Consider the following 18047-nt stretch of genomic DNA (forward strand, 5'->3'; position numbering starts at 1 on the left):
GCAGCAACAAAAGCAGCAACAACAGGAACAACAACAGGAACAAGAACAGGAACAAGAACAGCAGTCAATTGAACGACGTCCTACTATCACCTCTTCCGTTCCAACACCTCCTGTAGTAATAAACCCTGGAAATAGTAGTCCAACACCAGCACCTCTTTATCACGAACCTTTGAAAGATCATGACCTCATCGATACCAATCGAGCATCACCAAACTCCTCTTCTGTCACACCTACTCCTCCTCGCTGGTCAGTCTCTACCCGGAAATCATCGGTATCCTATTCAATCTATAGTACATTTGGTGGAGACTCTTTTACTTCGCAAGAAGCTTTGGACTGGGCAACAACGGCATCATCCATTTCTTCAAACACCAATCTCAGCAAAGATCAAATTCAACAGGACCCTGATGATGACTTGGCTGTGATAGTAGCGAATAATATGCAACGAAAGAATCAAGCTCGTGTTATCTCTGTTTCTGATCAGAACGATGATATGGATGCTAAGAATCATGAAAACGGATTGCAGTCAAAATCAAATATCAATGGCTACAACAACGCTGGTGAATCGACAAATATCAGCAAAGGTACACCCAACGATGAATTACGACAAGCTATAGCAATCGACAATAGTAATCGTAGTAATGGCAAGATTGATATCAATGAAAACAACAATATTGAAGAAGACGATGACAAGGACGACGATGATGACGATGATGACGATGATGATGATGATGATGATGATGACGATGATGACGAAAACGACGATATATTTGTAGATGCCTCGGGGTATAGTCAAGATGACATGGAACGTGAACGTTTTGATGCACGTTTGTCGAAACGACTTAGTGGAGGTCATTATGGAAGTGCAGGTGGATTATTACTCAGTATTGAAGCTGCTCAACGACGATCAAGACAACAACAAAAGCATCGACAATCAAATGGAATCTCCATAACAGCATCATCGCCACCGACAGTCCAACATACGTCGTTAGTTAATGATGAATTGATACCACCGGTATTGAAGAAGGATACTATGACAACAACAACTAGTACCGAAGCAGCTGATAATGAAAATGATAACAATCAAGCTCTCTCCAAGGAAGACAAAGAAAGAATGCGACAAAAATCTGCTGCTACTTTGACTGGTGATGGCAATAAAATCAATAAAGCCGATCTGACCTCAATACTTCTTGATCAACAAAAAAGTACTTTAGCACAAAGAACGACGGCACAAAACAACATTAATATCAGTAACGATAACACTAGTACCAGCAAAATAAGTAGTGATCATTTGTTTGATGACTCTCCTCTTACTATCTCAAGCTTTTGGAACGAAAACCCAAATCTGGTATTGAACGGCTTTGGACCTGGCCCTTTTTCAACAAGTACATCTACACAATCAACCAAATCTTATGAATCCTCCTCTGCTCAAGTCTCTGATAGCAAGGAAGCAAAGGAAATGGCCGAAATGCTCTGGAACGAGGATGAAACTATAGTCACCAAAAACCACATGGCTGAATGGCTAGGAACAAGGTATACAAAAAAAAAAAAAAAAAAAAAAAAAAAAAAAAAAAAAAAAACTAGTACATAGTGTTCTTACCATATATTTGATATTTTTGTCGTAGAAAACCCTTGAATTCCCGCGTACTGGTATATTATATGAACCATTTTGAATTCTCTACCTTGCGATTGGATAGTGCTTTCAGGTAAACTGAAAATTTACATATAAAGCATATTATCGGTATTCATTCCTTTTTCTTTATATACATATATGTTATATAGAAAACTTTGTGGAAAACTTTATTTCAAGGCTGAAGCTCAACAAATTGATCGTATACTTGATGTGTTCGCAAAACGATATTGGAAATGTAATCCTCAAAGTGTTTTTGGTAGCGCAGGTAATTCAAATAACTAACGATACATATTTGAAAATAACATTCCCTTTTTGCATTATCCTTACTTATTATAATAGATGTGGTTTATGCAGTTGTGTACTCTTTACTGCTTTTGAATACTGATCTTCATGTGGCTCAAGGAAATTATGCACGTATGACCAAACAAGCTTTTGTGAAGAATACTATGTCAACCATTTATGATCAATCTTCTGTCAAAATCACTAAAGTTTGGGAAATCAATATGGAGTCCTATTTGAAGGTAAAAAAAAAAAAAAAAAAAAAAAAAAAGGAAATGTGATGATGTGTTTCTTATAATCTTCTCTTCTTTTCGCTTTTTGATTATGAATCACATAGGATTTATACAATTCTGTTAAACAAAATCAAATTTTACAACCAATGTCTGATAAAAGTAATGACGTCGAATCTGTTACTCTGGAGAAAAGGTCTAGTATTATTGGTGGTCGTCGTGTTTTGGAAATGAAGAAGAATATGGGTGCCATTATCCGGAAATCAATGCTTGAACCCAGTATTGTGTTGGAAGAATCTGATGTAAGGATGAGAACAAATGAAATGATTGGTCTTCCTATATTCATAAGTTTTATATATCTAGCCTATTATTAGTCCTGTCAGATCACCATCATCACCTTTATCCTCTTCTCAACAACGGAAACGGGATTCGATATCATCAATAGGATCTGGTGCATCATCTTTACGCAATCCAACATCTCTTTTATCACCTTCTCCTCACTCACCAGCTGCATCATCATATACGAGCTCTCATGGTTCAGTGTTTATTAATAAAGCTCCTTACTTGAAAGAAGGTGTTGTAGTACGGAAACATTTACTGGAAAATGCAACACAAAAAGCCAAACATCGAGACTGGCGTGAATGTTTATTAGTGGTAGGTGATGGTGAACTGAAAATGTATACAACTCAAGGTGGTTATCAACAAACAAACAACAAGGTATCATCATCTTCTGATACAGATCGACGAAGCGTTTTACGATCTAGTGGTATTGGGTTTGGCGCAATGACGGAATCTTTCGTATCAAAATCGGGACCAGGTAGTGTTTATGAAAGCAATGGAAATAAATGGGGGGTAAGCACTAAAAAAAAAAAAAAAAAAAATAATGACCTTTTCTGTCAGACTCAATTTCTTTAAATTTTTATATCTAGGCATTTTCTCAATTGGTTGGTACTATTTCTCTCAGTCATTCACTCGCTAATGTACTACCACCTCCTGGATATAATCGGCAACGACCTTTTGTATTTGCCATTCAACAATCGCATGGTGGGGTTTATTTGTTTCAAGCTGGATCACAAACGCAAGTCAATGAATGGGCTACAACCTGCAATTATTGGGCGGCAAGACAAAGCAAAGAACCATTACCAGGTGGTGTTAGCAATATGGAATATGGATGGGGTAACTGCTTGCACGACGTGATACTTAATTTGGATGAAGATGATCTACACGGACAAGAACAACCTATTGGAGTGTTTCAACAACAACAACAACAACAACAACAGCATCAACAGCATCAACATCAACAACATCAGCAGCAATTATCACCTGATATTATGATATATGAATGGCGACCTCCTGCTCCACCAATGGTATCTAGTAGTCTCAATGAAAAGGAACAATATGAAGCTTTACAAAAACATTTAAGCATGCTTAATGTTGATATCAATGAACATCGCGATATCAAAAAGAAGATGATGGTCAAGTTTCCAAGCAAACATCCTCAATATACCAAGGTGATGTCTAACTGGGAATCCAAGTCAAAGTATCTTTTACACGAAATTATCAAGTATCAAAATTACTGTGATGTTTTGGAGAAAAGTCTGTCTCACCAAGATCATGATATGTAGTGGATTGTTTTACACTTTTTTTTTTTTGGAAATAATAAAATTTTTGAAATTCCGGATCTCATTTTTCTCACTTTTCTCTCTCATACACATTCACAGTTGTTTATCACCTTTTGTTTTGACATATTTTGCATTATGAATCATAGTATAAGGAACGCATCATACGATACTTACGAGACACAGATATTACCGAATATGTCCACGATTCATTATATACGACAAGCAAGTGCTGCTTTAGATCTGTAAGTGCTGATTGAATATATATACATGAATGTATAAAATATTGACGATCGTTATGATTAGACCCGTACGCACCACTGGCATTGCTTTATGTTACTATCATCGATTTCACCAGTTTATGTCACAACACCAAGGCAAACAACATGTTCGCAACAATCAAACAGTGGATCCGCTTCTACCACTCTATACAAATGAAGAGGTAAAGGAACTGAAACCCTATATCGATATTAATATCACTTCTATGATAGTTGTTGGCTACAACTTGCTTATTTTTAGCCTGCAAAGCAACAGAAGTTCCAAGGAAAGTACGCGACCTGGTCAATGTTGGATATAGGTAATTTTTAAAAAAAAAACTAGACACATTTTGAACATAGATCATTTGTATTTATTTTTGTTTTGTTATTGGGAAGTATAGGTATTATCATCCTGAAGAAGATGTATTACAAGTGGACGAGGTAATATATATATATATATATATATGATGAAAGGGAGGAATGCATTCATTAAAATTTCCTTTGTTTTATCTAGATATACTTTAAAATGCGATCGTCTTTAACAACAAGTGAACTTTTATTGGTACGTGCTCTCGACTGTGACCTTGAAAGGGAACTACCGTTTTCATTCTGTTTGAATGTCTTGCGCAATATGGGCTCCATACCTTTTTTCCAAACACCATCCATACCATCACCTTCAACTTCTCTTTTACATAGTTCCGGAATCACTCTTCAAAAAGAAGTATGGAAACAGATGGAAAACGGTAAATAAGAAAAAAAAAAAAAACTTACTTCGTGATTATTATTATTATTGTTTTAATCTTTCATTATCATCATCATTCTATCTTATAGAAATGCCTCTGAATTATAATGTGATTGCAAGAATGGCTTGGATGTTCGTGTGGGATAGGTGAATGAAAAATAGAATGTACTCCCATTACTTTAGAAAAGATATCTAATTGTTTTTTATTTTTTTTTTTCTTTTTTTTTTTTTTTTTCTTTTTTAGTCTTTGCTCTCCCAAGATCACTCTGAAATACTCTGTAGCTGAGGTTGCCCTTGGTTGTCTTTATCTTGCTCTTCGGACATCTTATGCTGATTTACAAATGACGATGACAGAGGTAAGTATGATGATAATGTCAATTTTAGCGTATAAGAAGTAATCTAATTATATCATGGATGATTTTCGTTTATAGTGGGTAGACAAATGGGGAGCTTCTGACAATGTCTCTGTACAAGCAGTTCGTGGTAAGAAAAATCTACTATCATTATTATTATGTATTTTTACTAAATGTGATTTCTTTTTTTTTGTTGTTATATTCATGGTTATAGATGTTGCTTTGGATCTATTGGAACTTTACGAACAATCTTCACTCAGTAGTCATCTCGATAGAAAAAATTTGAATAGTTTACCCACTTCTATAGAAGGATCTCCTCAAAACGATACTGAAGCCCCATCCACTGTATAAAAGATGATTATCTTTTTTCCCGCTTATACACACATATACATATGCAACCTACTCGTTTCCTCTATCTCTCTCTATTATTCCATCTTCCTCATATATATATATATATATATATATATATATATATATATGCCTTTTTGTACATGATTATCTTTTTTTTTTTTTGTTCCATCCATGAAATAAACAATTACTTGTGTATTACATAAGATTATTTTTTTTTTCTTCTTAGTATGTACATGTTTTGATAGGGCGATCTTGACATCCAAATGCCTCTCTTATTCAATATAAAAAACAGTATTGGTAAAATGTGATAATATAACAATTAAACATCAATAGAAATTCTAGACATCATCCCCATATATATATATCACTGTCTATATAGACATTATCATAATCATACTGTAAATAAAAAGGTATATGTAACGAAAAAAAAAAAAATGGATGCTTTTATTTTGATACAAATGCAGAAAGGGAATATGTAGTAGATTAAATAAATATATAAGAATAATCTAGTATTTTTCATGTATACAGACGAATCTAATTAGATAAAATAACAAGTGAGAAAAATAAACTACGAATGTTTTATACCGAGTACTTCGTTATCAAAAATAGATATGGCGACCTTTTAATTTCTTGCTGTATTTGTCACCATCCTTTTGTTTTGTTTTCGTCTTGCCAAGAGGTACAAAGGAAGTATCGCCCACATAATTATCCCATTCAGGTAATCGTTTTCGCTTTTTATTGTTCCTTTCATCACAATCATAATCGTCGTTATCGTTGTAACTATCTCTAGCTTGATCGTTATCATTATTGCGCTTCTGTCGTTTTAATGATCGTAGTTGTCGCCGTTTTTGTCTTTGCTGCATGTTTCGTATTCGTTTTTCTGACTGTGCTTTTTCTAAGGATGCTGAACACAACATGGGTAAAGGTTGTACTTTGTAATTGCGTCCTTCTAATCGTTGAGTACCATCCAATGGTAGTTGTTGTGATACTGGTATAATGCGTTCCAAGATTGAATTGGGTGGCCCATCCTTTTTGTTTTCTAGCAGAGTGTCCAATAAAAATGAAAAGCATTCTTGTACTTCGGCGATCATACTGCAGCTCCTACCAATATTGCTACCTATAAAAGAGGATATTGAGTATAAACTAACATGATGATTTTTCTTAAAAAAAGTATTTTACCTTCAACATCAGGGTCTTGAATTGCCAGTGGAGGTAGATATCCCTATTTATCATAAGAGATAGTTATTTATAAAGACTTGTATAAATTCACTGGATAAAAGAGTTTATCTTACCTTTTCAAAATAAGGGTTTGTAGAGTCAAATTGAATACCAGTTGTAGCGAAGTTGAAATTTGCATAAAAGTCCAAGAATTCCACTAACAAATTCGCATAATAAGTAGGTGATGATTTGATACATCCTAATTTTTCAGCTTCTACCTTTTAATGATAATGGGAATAAAAAAAAAAAAAAGTTAATAAAAAAAAAAAAAAAAAAAAAAAAAAAAAAAAAAAAGAGTATTACTGATAAAAAGTTCACAATCAGACACACCAAAGCGTAACTAGCTAATCCATTTGATTTTGATGACATTGGCATAAAATTTTCTCGAGGATGTTGTACAGATTGAAGAGCATGTTTGAGAACCAGATATAAAGGTTTGAGTTCAGGGTATTGTTTAATCCATAAAGAAGTACGATTAGAACTAGGTGCAATATTATTGACAGTAATATCAATAGCCACTGTATATCTTAAAGAATCAATTGTTAGAACAGGTACCTATTTAACAAATAAATAAATATTATAATTAATTTGATTTGTTTTAATTTTTTTTTACCTTGGCAAAAGGAATATGAACGATTTCATCAAAAGAAAATACACCTTGCTTTAATAGGACTCGTTTGATACGATTAATCACAGATTTTTCTGTACCAATAGAAGAATCACAATGTATTACAATATCTATATCACTAATAAAAAAAAAAGAAGTTAGATCTATAATAGGTTAAACATATATATATATATATTCTTTACCTTGAAGGTAATAGTAAACCAGTTACATGAGAACCAAAACATTCTATCTTGACATCAGGATAAATGGCTTTCACTAAGCGTTCGATCATTTTTTCAGTTGCAAGTCTTCCCTGTAGTTCTTCTTTAGTTGGTGATATATACTTTTCAAATTGTAGTATTTCCTTGGCCAATCTAACAAAAAGAAGAAAAAGAAAAGAAAAGGAAATGATTATTAAAATATACATTAAGAATAAAAAATCAATGATATACCTTTCTTCTTTATTCGGAAGACGTAAAGTATCTTGATCGGACCAAGGTGCCTCTTTCATGTTGATCGTAAAAATTATTTCTTGAAAAAGAAAAAGAGAGCAAAAAAAAAAAAAAAGAAATGAAAGTTTTTTTTTTTTTTTTTGTTACAAATTCAGTCTCCGGAAACACTGATTTTTTTTCATAAAGAATTGGCAGAGAGGAATAGATAATTTGCGTAATTGAATAATATGATTTGCAGGTGATAAAAAAAAAATGGTGATTTGCGTTGTGTACCAGAAAGAGAATATAAAAAAAAAAAAGAATAGAAAGAAAAATATGATAATTAAAATCTTTTTTTTTTTTTTTTGATACTTACAACCAAAACGTCGTAGGGTTTTTGTTACTTGAATTAAGCATATAACTCAGGCATAGAAAGAAATGGAATCATATATGCTAGATGATTCGCCATAATCGTCCTCAACTTTTCTTAATTCATTAGAATTATTCAAGCTTAAAAAATGCCCGACAACACACTGTAGGGAATCAAATCACCTGATATGCTTTTTTAAATTTGTTTGATTTTTTTTTTTTTTTTTTTTAGTTCTTTTCTTTTTTTTTGTTATATATCTTTATTGTAAATTCTTCCTTCTCTTTTCATTATTATTGTATGCATACCTAATTCACATCTTTTTTTGACTATTTGTCAAGTAATTACCCTTCCCATTTTATACTTTTTTATATCAATATTATCTCAGTGAATACTATTTTATATATATTTATATTTATATTTATTACGTACGTGTCCTTTTTCTTTTTCCAATAAAAAAAAAATGCTCAAATTATTATGGATACCCTTGGTCTTATCTCTTATTCAACATTGGTCAGTGATATTACAACAGGTGACTGCAACAGAACTCAATGATGAACCTTTGACTCCTATTCACCAACCAGGTTTTTGTGCTATGCGTGGACAGTGTGATTCTAGTATGTTTTCACGTTTACCTTGTGTTGACAATGGACCAGCAACTTTACCTGAAACGGATAACTTTCGGCAACAACTAGTGGAAACATGTGGTACTGATTATGAACAAGTTCCTGTTTGCTGTGATGAACAACAGTTCAACGATTTAGTAACTCAAGTAAAACGAGCTGAACCCATGATTTCATCCTGTCCTGCCTGTTGGAAAAACTTTATGCAATTCTGGTGTTCTTTTACTTGTTCTCCTAATCAATCTACTTTTGTCAATATCACCAATAGTTATAACAAAAATGGACATGCCATAGTGGATCAAGCGGATTATTGGGTTGGTGAACAGTATGGGGCTCCATTTTTTGATAGTTGCAAGGATGTCAAATTCGGATCAAGCAATGGTTATGCCATGGATTTTATAGGTGGGGGTGCGACTAATTGGCAAGATATGGTCAAATTTATGGGCAAGAAACAACTCCTTGGTAGTCCTTTTCAAATTGATTTTCCTTCTTTAGAGGCAACACCTCGTGATGGTCTGACAAGATATGACGACAAAGGTGAATCTTGTGGTGGTGATGGTCCCTACCGATGTGCATGTGTGGATTGTCAAGATGCATGTCCTATGCTTCCTCCAACCGAACGTGAATCTCCCGAATGTTATGTTGGTTTATTACGATGCTGGACTTTTGCTATGATAACTTCTTATGCTTCTATTCTTATATTGGTTTTTATTTGGTTTTTATCACGACAACGTTGGATGATGACTTGGATTCAACAATACTGGTGGCAAGATGAACATGATGCTGCAAGAGGCGCTTATGAACCTCTTGCTCTCACAGAAGATCAATACAACAACAACAACAACAATAACAATGATGATGATGATGATGATGATGTTGATGACAATCGTGAAGAAAATTTATTGGATCCTGATCATACTCCTCGTCGGTATTGGATGAATACTCGTATTCAAAATTGGTTCTACTATCAAGGTTTATTCTGTGCTCGTTATCCTTGGTTAGTAATTTGTTCTGGTCTGGTATTTATCACTTTATTATCAGCTGGTTGGTCTCGTTTCTCTCTAGAACGGGATCCAGTGAATCTATGGGTCTCTCCTACATCTGAAGCATTGGCTCAAAAGAATCATTTTGATGAACATTTCTCTCCATTTTACCGTACAACTCAACTCTTTTTGGTCAGTGAAGATGAATCTAAACCTTTCTTATCCACCTCTCGATTGGAACATTTGTTTGCCTTACAAGAAGAAATCAAGACAATGAATTCAAATGAACTTGGTATCTCACTTCAAGATGTATGTTTCCATCCTACTGGTGACGCCTGCATTGTACAATCGATTACTGGTTACTGGCAAGATGATATCAACAATTTTGATCCTGATAATTGGCGTGAAGACTTAGAACAATGTATATTTGACCCAACGAGCTGCCTTCCTGAATCTTTGCAACCTCTCAAACCTCAAATGATTCTTGGTGGATACAGTACTGACAAGAACGATATTCATTATATCGACGCCAAGGCTGTTGTGGTGACTTTTGTATTACGAAATTCTTTGGATCCTATTGAAACTGACAAGGCACAAGATTGGGAAGTGTCATTATTATCCAATATCTTATCTAAGGTCAATGATCGTCCAGAATGGGAAGGTGTTCGTATTACCTATTCAACTGAAGTAAGTTACAATTTATTATTATTATTATTTTAATCATGATGAATCAAAATTTACTAACACACTTGTATATACAATATAGAGCTCTTTAGAAATTGAATTGAATCAATCTAGTAATACAGATGGGAAAACGGTGGCTATCAGTTATTTAGTGATGTTTTTGTATGCATCAATAGCACTTGGAAGATTGACAACATGGCAACCTCGTAGACTTATGGTGGAATCCAAATTTAGTCTTGGTATATGTGGGATCTTGATTGTGATCTTCTCGGTCTCAGCGGCGGTAGGATTATTCTCTTTGACTGGACGCAAGACAACATTGATTATTGCTGAAGTGATTCCTTTCTTGGTGCTTGCCGTTGGGGTGGATAATATCTTTATTTTGTGTCATGAATTTGATCGTCGTCGTGGTCTTGTGGAAAAGGAAAATCAACAAATTCAACATGGTGATAATGGTGGTGGTGAATCAATGGAAGAAAGCGCTGCCAAAACACTTGGAAAAATGGGACCTAGTATCTTACTCAGTTCTTTGAGTGAAACTCTTGCCTTTGGTTTAGGAACATTAGTCAGTATGCCTGCTGTCAGTAGTTTCGCTTTTGTTGCTGCTACTGCTGTTTTTGTGGACTTTTTACTTCAGGTGACTTGCTTTGTTTCTTGTATGGTATTAGATGCCAAACGAACTGAGGTAAAAAAAAAAAAAAAAAAAAAAAACGTCAGTATTTTTTTTTTTTTTTTACTCAATGATTTTTATATATTATTAGGCCAACCGAATTGATTGCTTTCCTTGTATTCGACTCAATGTATCAAATAAGAAGACTGAACAAGAAGGATGGTTTGAAACTTGCTGGCGTCGTGGGTTTGTTCCTGTGGTTCTTGATCAGAAGACCCGTATTGTCACCTGTTTGATATTTCTTGGTCTATTTATGTTCAATCTTTCAAGGGTACCACAAGTGGCTTTGGGACTGGATCAACGTTTAGCTTTACCAACTGACTCATATTTGGTACCATATTTCAATGATTTGGATGATTATTTCAATGTGGGTCCACCTGTGTATTTTGTAGTCAGCGGTGCAAATTTGACGGAAAGATCAAGACAAAAACAAATCTGTGGTAGGCTTCCTGGATGTGATGAACGATCTCTAGCAACGATTTTGGAACAAGAAAGAAAACGACCTCAAGTTTCTTATATTGGTGAACCTACAAGTGTTTGGTTGGATGATTACTTTTTATGGATGAACCCCAACTTTGAATGTTGTCAATTAAAGAAACAAAAAAATAATCATCAGTCAAGAGATCGATTTTCAAGAAGATCAACATTACCTTTTGAAGTAGCAAAAACCAAGAAAGATATGGAACTATGTGGGGATTTTGATACGGATTGCCAAGCCTGTTTCCCCGATTGGTCAATAGCGGACATGACAACGTTACCAGAAGGACAAGAATTTTTAGACTTTTTGGATATATGGATCAATATGGCACCAAGTGAAGAATGTCCATTAGGTGGAAAAGCTGGGTATGGGGATGCTATTGTAGTCTCCAAAGGTCAAAATGTGGGTACGATAGAAACATCACATTTCCGTACGTTTCACACACCATTGAAGAATCAAGATGACTTTATTCAAGCGTATGCATCTGCCAAGCGAATTGCCAAGGATATTGGGAACTCGATGGATCTTCAAGTATATGCGTATTCGGTATTTTACATCTTCTTTGAACAATATGAACAAATTACTTCGATGGCAGTGGAACTCTTAGGGTTGGCAATGGTGGCCATTTTTGTGATTACAAGTGCTCTCTTGGGAAGTTTACGATCTGGGACAATAGTGATGGCTGTAGTATCTATGATTCTATTTAATGTGGTTGGTACTATGTCGATCTGGGGGATCAGTCTGAATGCTGTTAGTTTGGTGAATCTTGTGATCTGTGTTGGTATTAGTGTGGAATTCTGTTGTCATATTGCTCGTGCATTTATGGTATCTTCTGGTACAAAGGAAGAAAGAGCCGCAAAAAGTTTGGTGGATGTCGGTAGCTCGGTAAGTTCCCTTTAAAAAAAAAAAAAAAAAAAAAAAAAAAAAAAAAAAAAAGAATATTCTTTGTTGAACTAAATATGATGTATATATGCATTACAGGTATTTTGTGGTATTACTCTAACCAAGTTTGCTGGTATCACTGTATTGGCATTTACAAAATCCAAAATCTTTGAAGTGTATTACTTTAGAATGTGTAAGTTTATTATTAATATTATTGATATACTGGTATTTATTTTATTTATATATTAGATCTTTCTATTGTTGTATATGGAGCAATACATGGATTGATTCTATTACCTATCTTACTCAGCTTATTAGGTGGACAAGGCATGTCAGTATTATCGGAATTCAATGAAGATGGCTTTGTATGGGATTGGAATAGAAACAATGAACATGGATTATTGATAGAAGATCGAGATAGTTTTGATCAAGTATTGGTGACAGATATGCCTTCTTCTCGTGATAGGATCTCAAACGATTTATGATAGTTTATAATAATAATAATAATAATAATAAAACCAACCTGATTTTTCTGTATTTATCGCTCCCCCCCCCCAAAAAAAAAAAAAAAAAAAGGTTGATGACCTTTCCTCCCCCAAATTTGGAAATGATTTCTTTTCTTTTTTATACTAGTTTGGGTCTCCTTTTTTTTTTCTTCTCTTTTTCTTTTTTTTTTTATTTCTTTTTTATTTTATTATTATAATTTTCTTCCCCTTTCTCCTTACTTTTATTATTATTATTATTATTATTTCTTTTTTACTCTGTAGTTTTCTTGTCACTATTATTACTACTATTATTATCACTTTATTATTATCATAATATTACAATCATATGTCTATCTCGTTATCAACTTGTTACAACAATCTTGGATTAGGTCGATGGGAGGAATTGTGTCACGAGTTCTTGTCTTCTGTCTTACCAATGGAGGAGTCTGCAATGTCACTCGATGATTTGTCAAGTTCGACGTGGCGCATCATTTTCCTCAAGGATGATTGTTTCTTGCAATCACCCTCCACTAATAATGCTTATATACCACCTACGAGTACTCCTACAACCACTGTGCCAACTATACCAACATCATCTCCTATCACTCCTACCAATACTCTTACCATTACACCTCCTACTACACCTCCTCCTACTAAGTGTACTTCATCTGTTTCTATAGCAACAGGTCTCATGGATGACACCGATGATGTTCAATCATTCTTCTCAATATCTTCTTCTTCTCCTTCAAGTCCAATTGAACCTCTTTTTGATGGTATTGATTTCAATCATCATCCAGATCATGATGATGATGATGATATTATGCCATCGGAATTTAAAGATACCTCGACAACGACAATAACATCAACAAAAAAATCCTTCCAACAACGAAAAAGGAAAAGACAAGCCAAACCAAGAAACAATCAACAAAAACGACGAAAACACAATAATCAAGATGAACCGACTTGTTTTTTTGATCAACTTTCTTGTGATGGCATTCGATGGTGTCGATACTGTGGTACAACTGAAACAGTAAATTGGCGTCCTGGACCATGGGGCAAACGAACTCTATGCAAGTAAGTTTTTTTTCTTTTTCTTTTTGTTTACCAAAAAAAAAAAATTGACTCACAAAATGATTCCTTTTTATTATTATTTATTATTTATTATTATTATTATTATTCAGTAAACATGGATGCGATTATAAAGGATATGGTGTAGTAGGACGGTCACCAAGATTGGATTTGTCGGCGTATCGGGATGAACTTTTGGAAGATCGGCATCGTCCAGTGATACAAGATTTCTGTGCTCTTTGTCATGAACAGATAGATATCAATAAAAAACAACAATGGATGCGATGTGATGGTGGATGCTCACGTGCTTATCATCATCATTGTTTTCAACTCGAACATGATAATGATGGTTGGTCTATGGATGATACTTCTTTATGGTTTTGTGATGCTACTTGTTATGATAATCGAAGAAAGAAAAGAGTTAGTAAGTAGAGAGTACGACGTGTTTATATTAAACTCATTCTTTTTTTTTTTTTTCTAGTTGTAGATTTGCCCCGAATACAACCCCTGATGCACCCTAAAAAACAAAGAAAAAGTTTATCTTCCCCTTAGTTTACTTACTCCTCGTTTACATTTGTATTAACTTTGTGTGATGAAAGAAAAATAATAAAAATTCAAACTCCTCGATTCATATTTTTTTTTTCTCTCATATTATTTTTTTTTCCTTTGCACTTTGTCTTTGCTTACTTTTTTCTTCCCTTTTTTTTTTTTTTATTATAACCATGGGTAAGTTATTTGTTATTTATGGAAAAAAAAAAGGAATATGATGACATTGATAGATAACTTATTTTTTCTTCATCTTCCCATGTAGCCAATCGAACTATTGCTGGTGCTAATTGGATTCATGGTCGAGATCCACAACACTTGATTGAAAAGATTATCCGTGAACGTATTTACGATTCAATGTATTGGAAAGAAGAATGTTTTGGTCTTACAGGTAAAATACAACAACAATTAAAGGAGAGAGGGACACAAAGAGAATAAAAAATTTTATATAGAATACTAACTTGCCCTTGGTTTTTATATCTTTTATAGCTGTTACTTTGATGGATAAAGCAGTAGAACTTAACTCCATTGGTGGCGAATATGGTAATCATGAACCGACTCATTTTTTGTGCTTAACTTTGAAAATGTTACAATTACAACCTGAACGTGAAATCTTGACTGATCTTATCAAACAAGAAGACTTCAAGTAAAGTTTACTCATTCTTCACCATATTCATTTCACTCACTTTTTCTTATTATTATTCTTATTATTATTTAGATATCTTCGAGCACTTGCTGCATTTTACCTTCGTATTGTTGGTCAATCAAAAGAAATATATCAATACCTGGAACCTCTCTTGAATGATTATAGAAAACTACGTGTCCGAGTAGGAGGTAAGTACAGCTGGTTAGAAAAAAAAAAGAATGGATGATGACGAATTTTTTTTTTTTTTTTTTGGTAGGTGGTTATACACTTTCTTATATGGATGAATTTATTGATCAATTATTACACCAGGAACGTGTTTGCGATGTTATTTTACCACGATTAGTACAACGTCATGTATTGGAAGACAACGATGAATTGGAGCCAAGAGTTAGTGCATTGGAAGATGATTTGGAAAGTGAAGATGGGGAAAACAAGAAAGACGATCGATCACAAAGACACCGTAGTCCAAGCAGTAGTCCTGAAAAAAATGAACGTAGACATCGAAGTCCAAGTAGTAGCCCAGAACGACGTGATGATCATAGACGACGCCATCGAAGCCCAAGTAGTAGTCCGGAACGACGTGATGATCATAGACGACACCATCGAAGCCCAAGTACTGAGAGCAATGATAGTGAATCCGATGGACGATCAAGGCGAAATGGAAGACACAGATCTAGCGGATCATCATCAAGACATCGATCTCGTTACTCCAGTCGAAGTAGAAGTAGAGAACGAAGACATAGATACTAGTTTAGTAGTAGATATATATTTTTGGACAATAAAAAAAATTAGCGGTTTGATTAGGTGATATATAGATGAATATTTTTTTTATTGGTTTGATTTGATGAAGAATGAATAAAAAATACGAACATGTACAATTGATAGGAAGGATATAATATATGTGTTTATACAAAGAATGATATGATTCAATGAAGTAGATAACAAAATAAATAATAAAACAAGAACAAGACGAAAGAGGGTGGATATCTATCTATACTACAAAAAAAAAAAAAAAAAAAAAAAAAAAAAAAAAAAAACTAAATCTATCCAATCCACTCAATATGGTGTTCGGAAAACAATAAGAAACCTTGACTTTGTAAACGATGGCGATCACGTTGACAGAATTCCAAACAAATAGTATCATCTTCCCGATGTTCATAGACAAACACGCAATCGAACCAGTCACCTTTTTTCAAACCACCTTTGCGGACATCTTGCTTGAGTTGGCATTGATATAGAGTTTTCAAAAGGCACGGTCGCCATGCACGATGGTATTTAGTTTTGTACTGATCATAGTAACCCACAGGAGAAGGTCGAAGGCAGCGGTAATCCAAGGTCGTTTTGCCCACTGTCAGTAATTGATCCCATGAACTATCTGTGATGATGCCTTCATCTTCGTACCATAACTTGCCATGATGACAATTCAAATCCTTGTCAAAACCTACCACCTCGTCTGTATCGTGAAATAAGCAAAAGAATGGATCCAATGATGATGATGATGATACCCCTTGAAATGTCACATGGTAATACACGCGTCGAGGAATACCGCCTATTAGTCGGTGGCGATGAGTCGTCATTGCTTTCGCCAAGATAGTCTTGTTCACCAATGTAGGAATGGTCACCTTCATGTTGTTGGCATGTTGATAATAAGTTTGTCGTTGTGTGCGAAAGAATTGTAATAGATACTTTTTGGTGGGAATGTCAGGATAGTCCTTGAAGTTGCAAAAATGAGAGGTAGGAACCAACTCCATGAGGTCAATGGCGTATACAGATGGAAAAGGAATAGATGAAGAAGCCAAAAACCGACAAAGAATGGATCGATAATGTTGTTCTTGGTCGTCGACAATCAGAGTACGAGAGAGAAATGAGTAGCGGCTGTTGAATGAGCGTCCGATACGATAAAGCAGAGGATGAATCATGCATAGTTGATGATAATGTGAAGGATTATCGAAAAATGTCAACAAATGACATAATAATTCAGTAGGTAAATCAAGAAAAAGAACCATCTATTTTCTTTTCAAATTCTTTCTTTTTTTTTTTAATATATTGAAGGGGAAAAGGGATACAAAAATTAATTCCCCCAATTTATATCTTTTTATAGTTCACTACGCCAGGTTACAATGTCCGATGACCTTTTTTTTTTTTTTTTTTTTTGCTATAAAGACATGGTCAAAGCACAGGTTATTTATGTCTTGGCTATGGATCATCATGAAATATGAATGACTTATTAGGAAAAAGATAATGGTCATCCTTTTTTAATAATGACGTTATCTATGGTGATTCTATTTTTCAATGTGGCAAAATCATTCATTGATTTAGTCGAAATGTAGAATAAAAATTATCATCACATCACAAGATATTAGATTTGATGTCATTGGACCCTTTTCCACCCTTTTTTTTTTTTCTGTACTTTGTTAAACGTAAATGATGATAACAAATGATGATGATGAATAGAAAGAAAGAAAAAAAAAAGACATGATTGTACCATCATCTCTCCAAGTTCCCAAAATAATCATCTTGACCGCATTACTTTAATAAAAATGACGAGAGTAAAAAGAAAGAAGTTATCCATATGATTAAGATTTCAATGGCTTCCCACTGAAAGCAATACATCATGAATAGCTCAATCTAAATTGAACTATATATTCACATTGTACTCTTTTTATCTAATCAGCTTCAAATGTTAAATACCTCTCTTTTTTTTTGCATTACCCCATGAGTAAATCATCTTGCATTCATTCTATGTATGTCATCCTGTCCAGAAGATTAGGATGATTGATACTTACTTATGATCAGCTGCAATGATAAAGTCGTACCATCATCAAATTAGCCATTTGGCATATAGCTAAAATACCACATGTTGTACAAAACAAAAAAAAAAGGATCATATAGCCTTAC

General features: G+C 34.1%; 7 protein-coding genes across 7 annotated transcripts; 5 read left to right on the forward strand and 2 right to left on the reverse strand.

The window, feature by feature from the left end:
• Positions 1-722: 722 nt before the first annotated feature.
• Positions 723-3764, forward strand: BX664DRAFT_294856 (uncharacterized protein; the record flags this gene model as incomplete). Its single annotated transcript, XM_051542122.1, has 7 exons — positions 723-1530; positions 1623-1703; positions 1780-1895; positions 1970-2151; positions 2247-2441; positions 2503-2991; positions 3069-3764. Exons 1-7 carry the CDS (start codon positions 800-802, stop codon positions 3762-3764), a joined length of 2490 nt encoding a protein of 829 aa, XP_051401690.1. The 5' UTR covers positions 723-799.
• On the forward strand, positions 3617-5498 carry BX664DRAFT_103330 (uncharacterized protein). Its single transcript, XM_051539674.1, has 9 exons — positions 3617-4003; positions 4065-4200; positions 4278-4335; positions 4417-4456; positions 4565-4758; positions 4847-4904; positions 5002-5113; positions 5189-5240; positions 5325-5498. The coding sequence occupies exons 1-9, from the start codon at positions 3897-3899 to the stop codon at positions 5459-5461; spliced, it is 894 nt and encodes a 297-aa protein (XP_051401691.1). The 5' UTR covers positions 3617-3896; the 3' UTR covers positions 5462-5498.
• A 360-nt stretch (positions 5499-5858) lies between these two features.
• BX664DRAFT_329274 (uncharacterized protein) lies at positions 5859-7824 on the reverse strand. The gene is made up of 7 exons (XM_051544749.1): positions 7739-7824; positions 7490-7660; positions 7293-7425; positions 6983-7234; positions 6754-6897; positions 6641-6683; positions 5859-6578 (listed from the first exon to the last, which is right to left on the reverse strand). The coding sequence occupies exons 1-7, from the start codon at positions 7795-7797 to the stop codon at positions 6061-6063; spliced, it is 1320 nt and encodes a 439-aa protein (XP_051401692.1). The 5' UTR covers positions 7798-7824; the 3' UTR covers positions 5859-6060.
• An 855-nt stretch (positions 7825-8679) lies between these two features.
• Positions 8680-12422, forward strand: BX664DRAFT_259504 (patched family-domain-containing protein; the record flags this gene model as incomplete). The annotated part of the gene is made up of 3 exons (XM_051540590.1): positions 8680-10377; positions 10457-11059; positions 11136-12422. 3 exons carry the CDS (start codon positions 8680-8682, stop codon positions 12420-12422), a joined length of 3588 nt encoding a protein of 1195 aa, XP_051401693.1.
• Positions 12423-13106: 684 nt separating this feature from the next.
• On the forward strand, positions 13107-14796 carry BX664DRAFT_329278 (uncharacterized protein). The gene is made up of 4 exons (XM_051544750.1): positions 13107-13963; positions 14071-14381; positions 14439-14683; positions 14769-14796. The coding sequence occupies exons 1-3, from the start codon at positions 13236-13238 to the stop codon at positions 14507-14509; spliced, it is 1110 nt and encodes a 369-aa protein (XP_051401694.1). The 5' UTR covers positions 13107-13235; the 3' UTR covers positions 14510-14683; positions 14769-14796.
• Positions 14680-15899, forward strand: BX664DRAFT_364847 (PRP38 family-domain-containing protein; the record flags this gene model as incomplete). The annotated part of the gene is made up of 5 exons (XM_051548437.1): positions 14680-14683; positions 14769-14894; positions 14993-15149; positions 15222-15337; positions 15406-15899. 5 exons carry the CDS (start codon positions 14680-14682, stop codon positions 15897-15899), a joined length of 897 nt encoding a protein of 298 aa, XP_051401695.1.
• Positions 15900-16192: 293 nt separating this feature from the next.
• BX664DRAFT_372091 (uncharacterized protein) lies at positions 16193-17207 on the reverse strand (the record flags this gene model as incomplete). The annotated part of the gene is made up of 1 exon (XM_051548664.1): positions 16193-17207. The coding sequence occupies exon 1, from the start codon at positions 17153-17155 to the stop codon at positions 16193-16195; it is 963 nt and encodes a 320-aa protein (XP_051401696.1). The 5' UTR covers positions 17156-17207.
• Positions 17208-18047: the final 840 nt, after the last annotated feature.

This window comes from Halteromyces radiatus (assembly GCF_025201355.1).
Source record: "Halteromyces radiatus strain CBS 162.75 chromosome Unknown BX664scaffold_3, whole genome shotgun sequence".
NCBI lineage: Eukaryota > Fungi > Mucoromycota > Mucoromycetes > Mucorales > Cunninghamellaceae > Halteromyces > Halteromyces radiatus.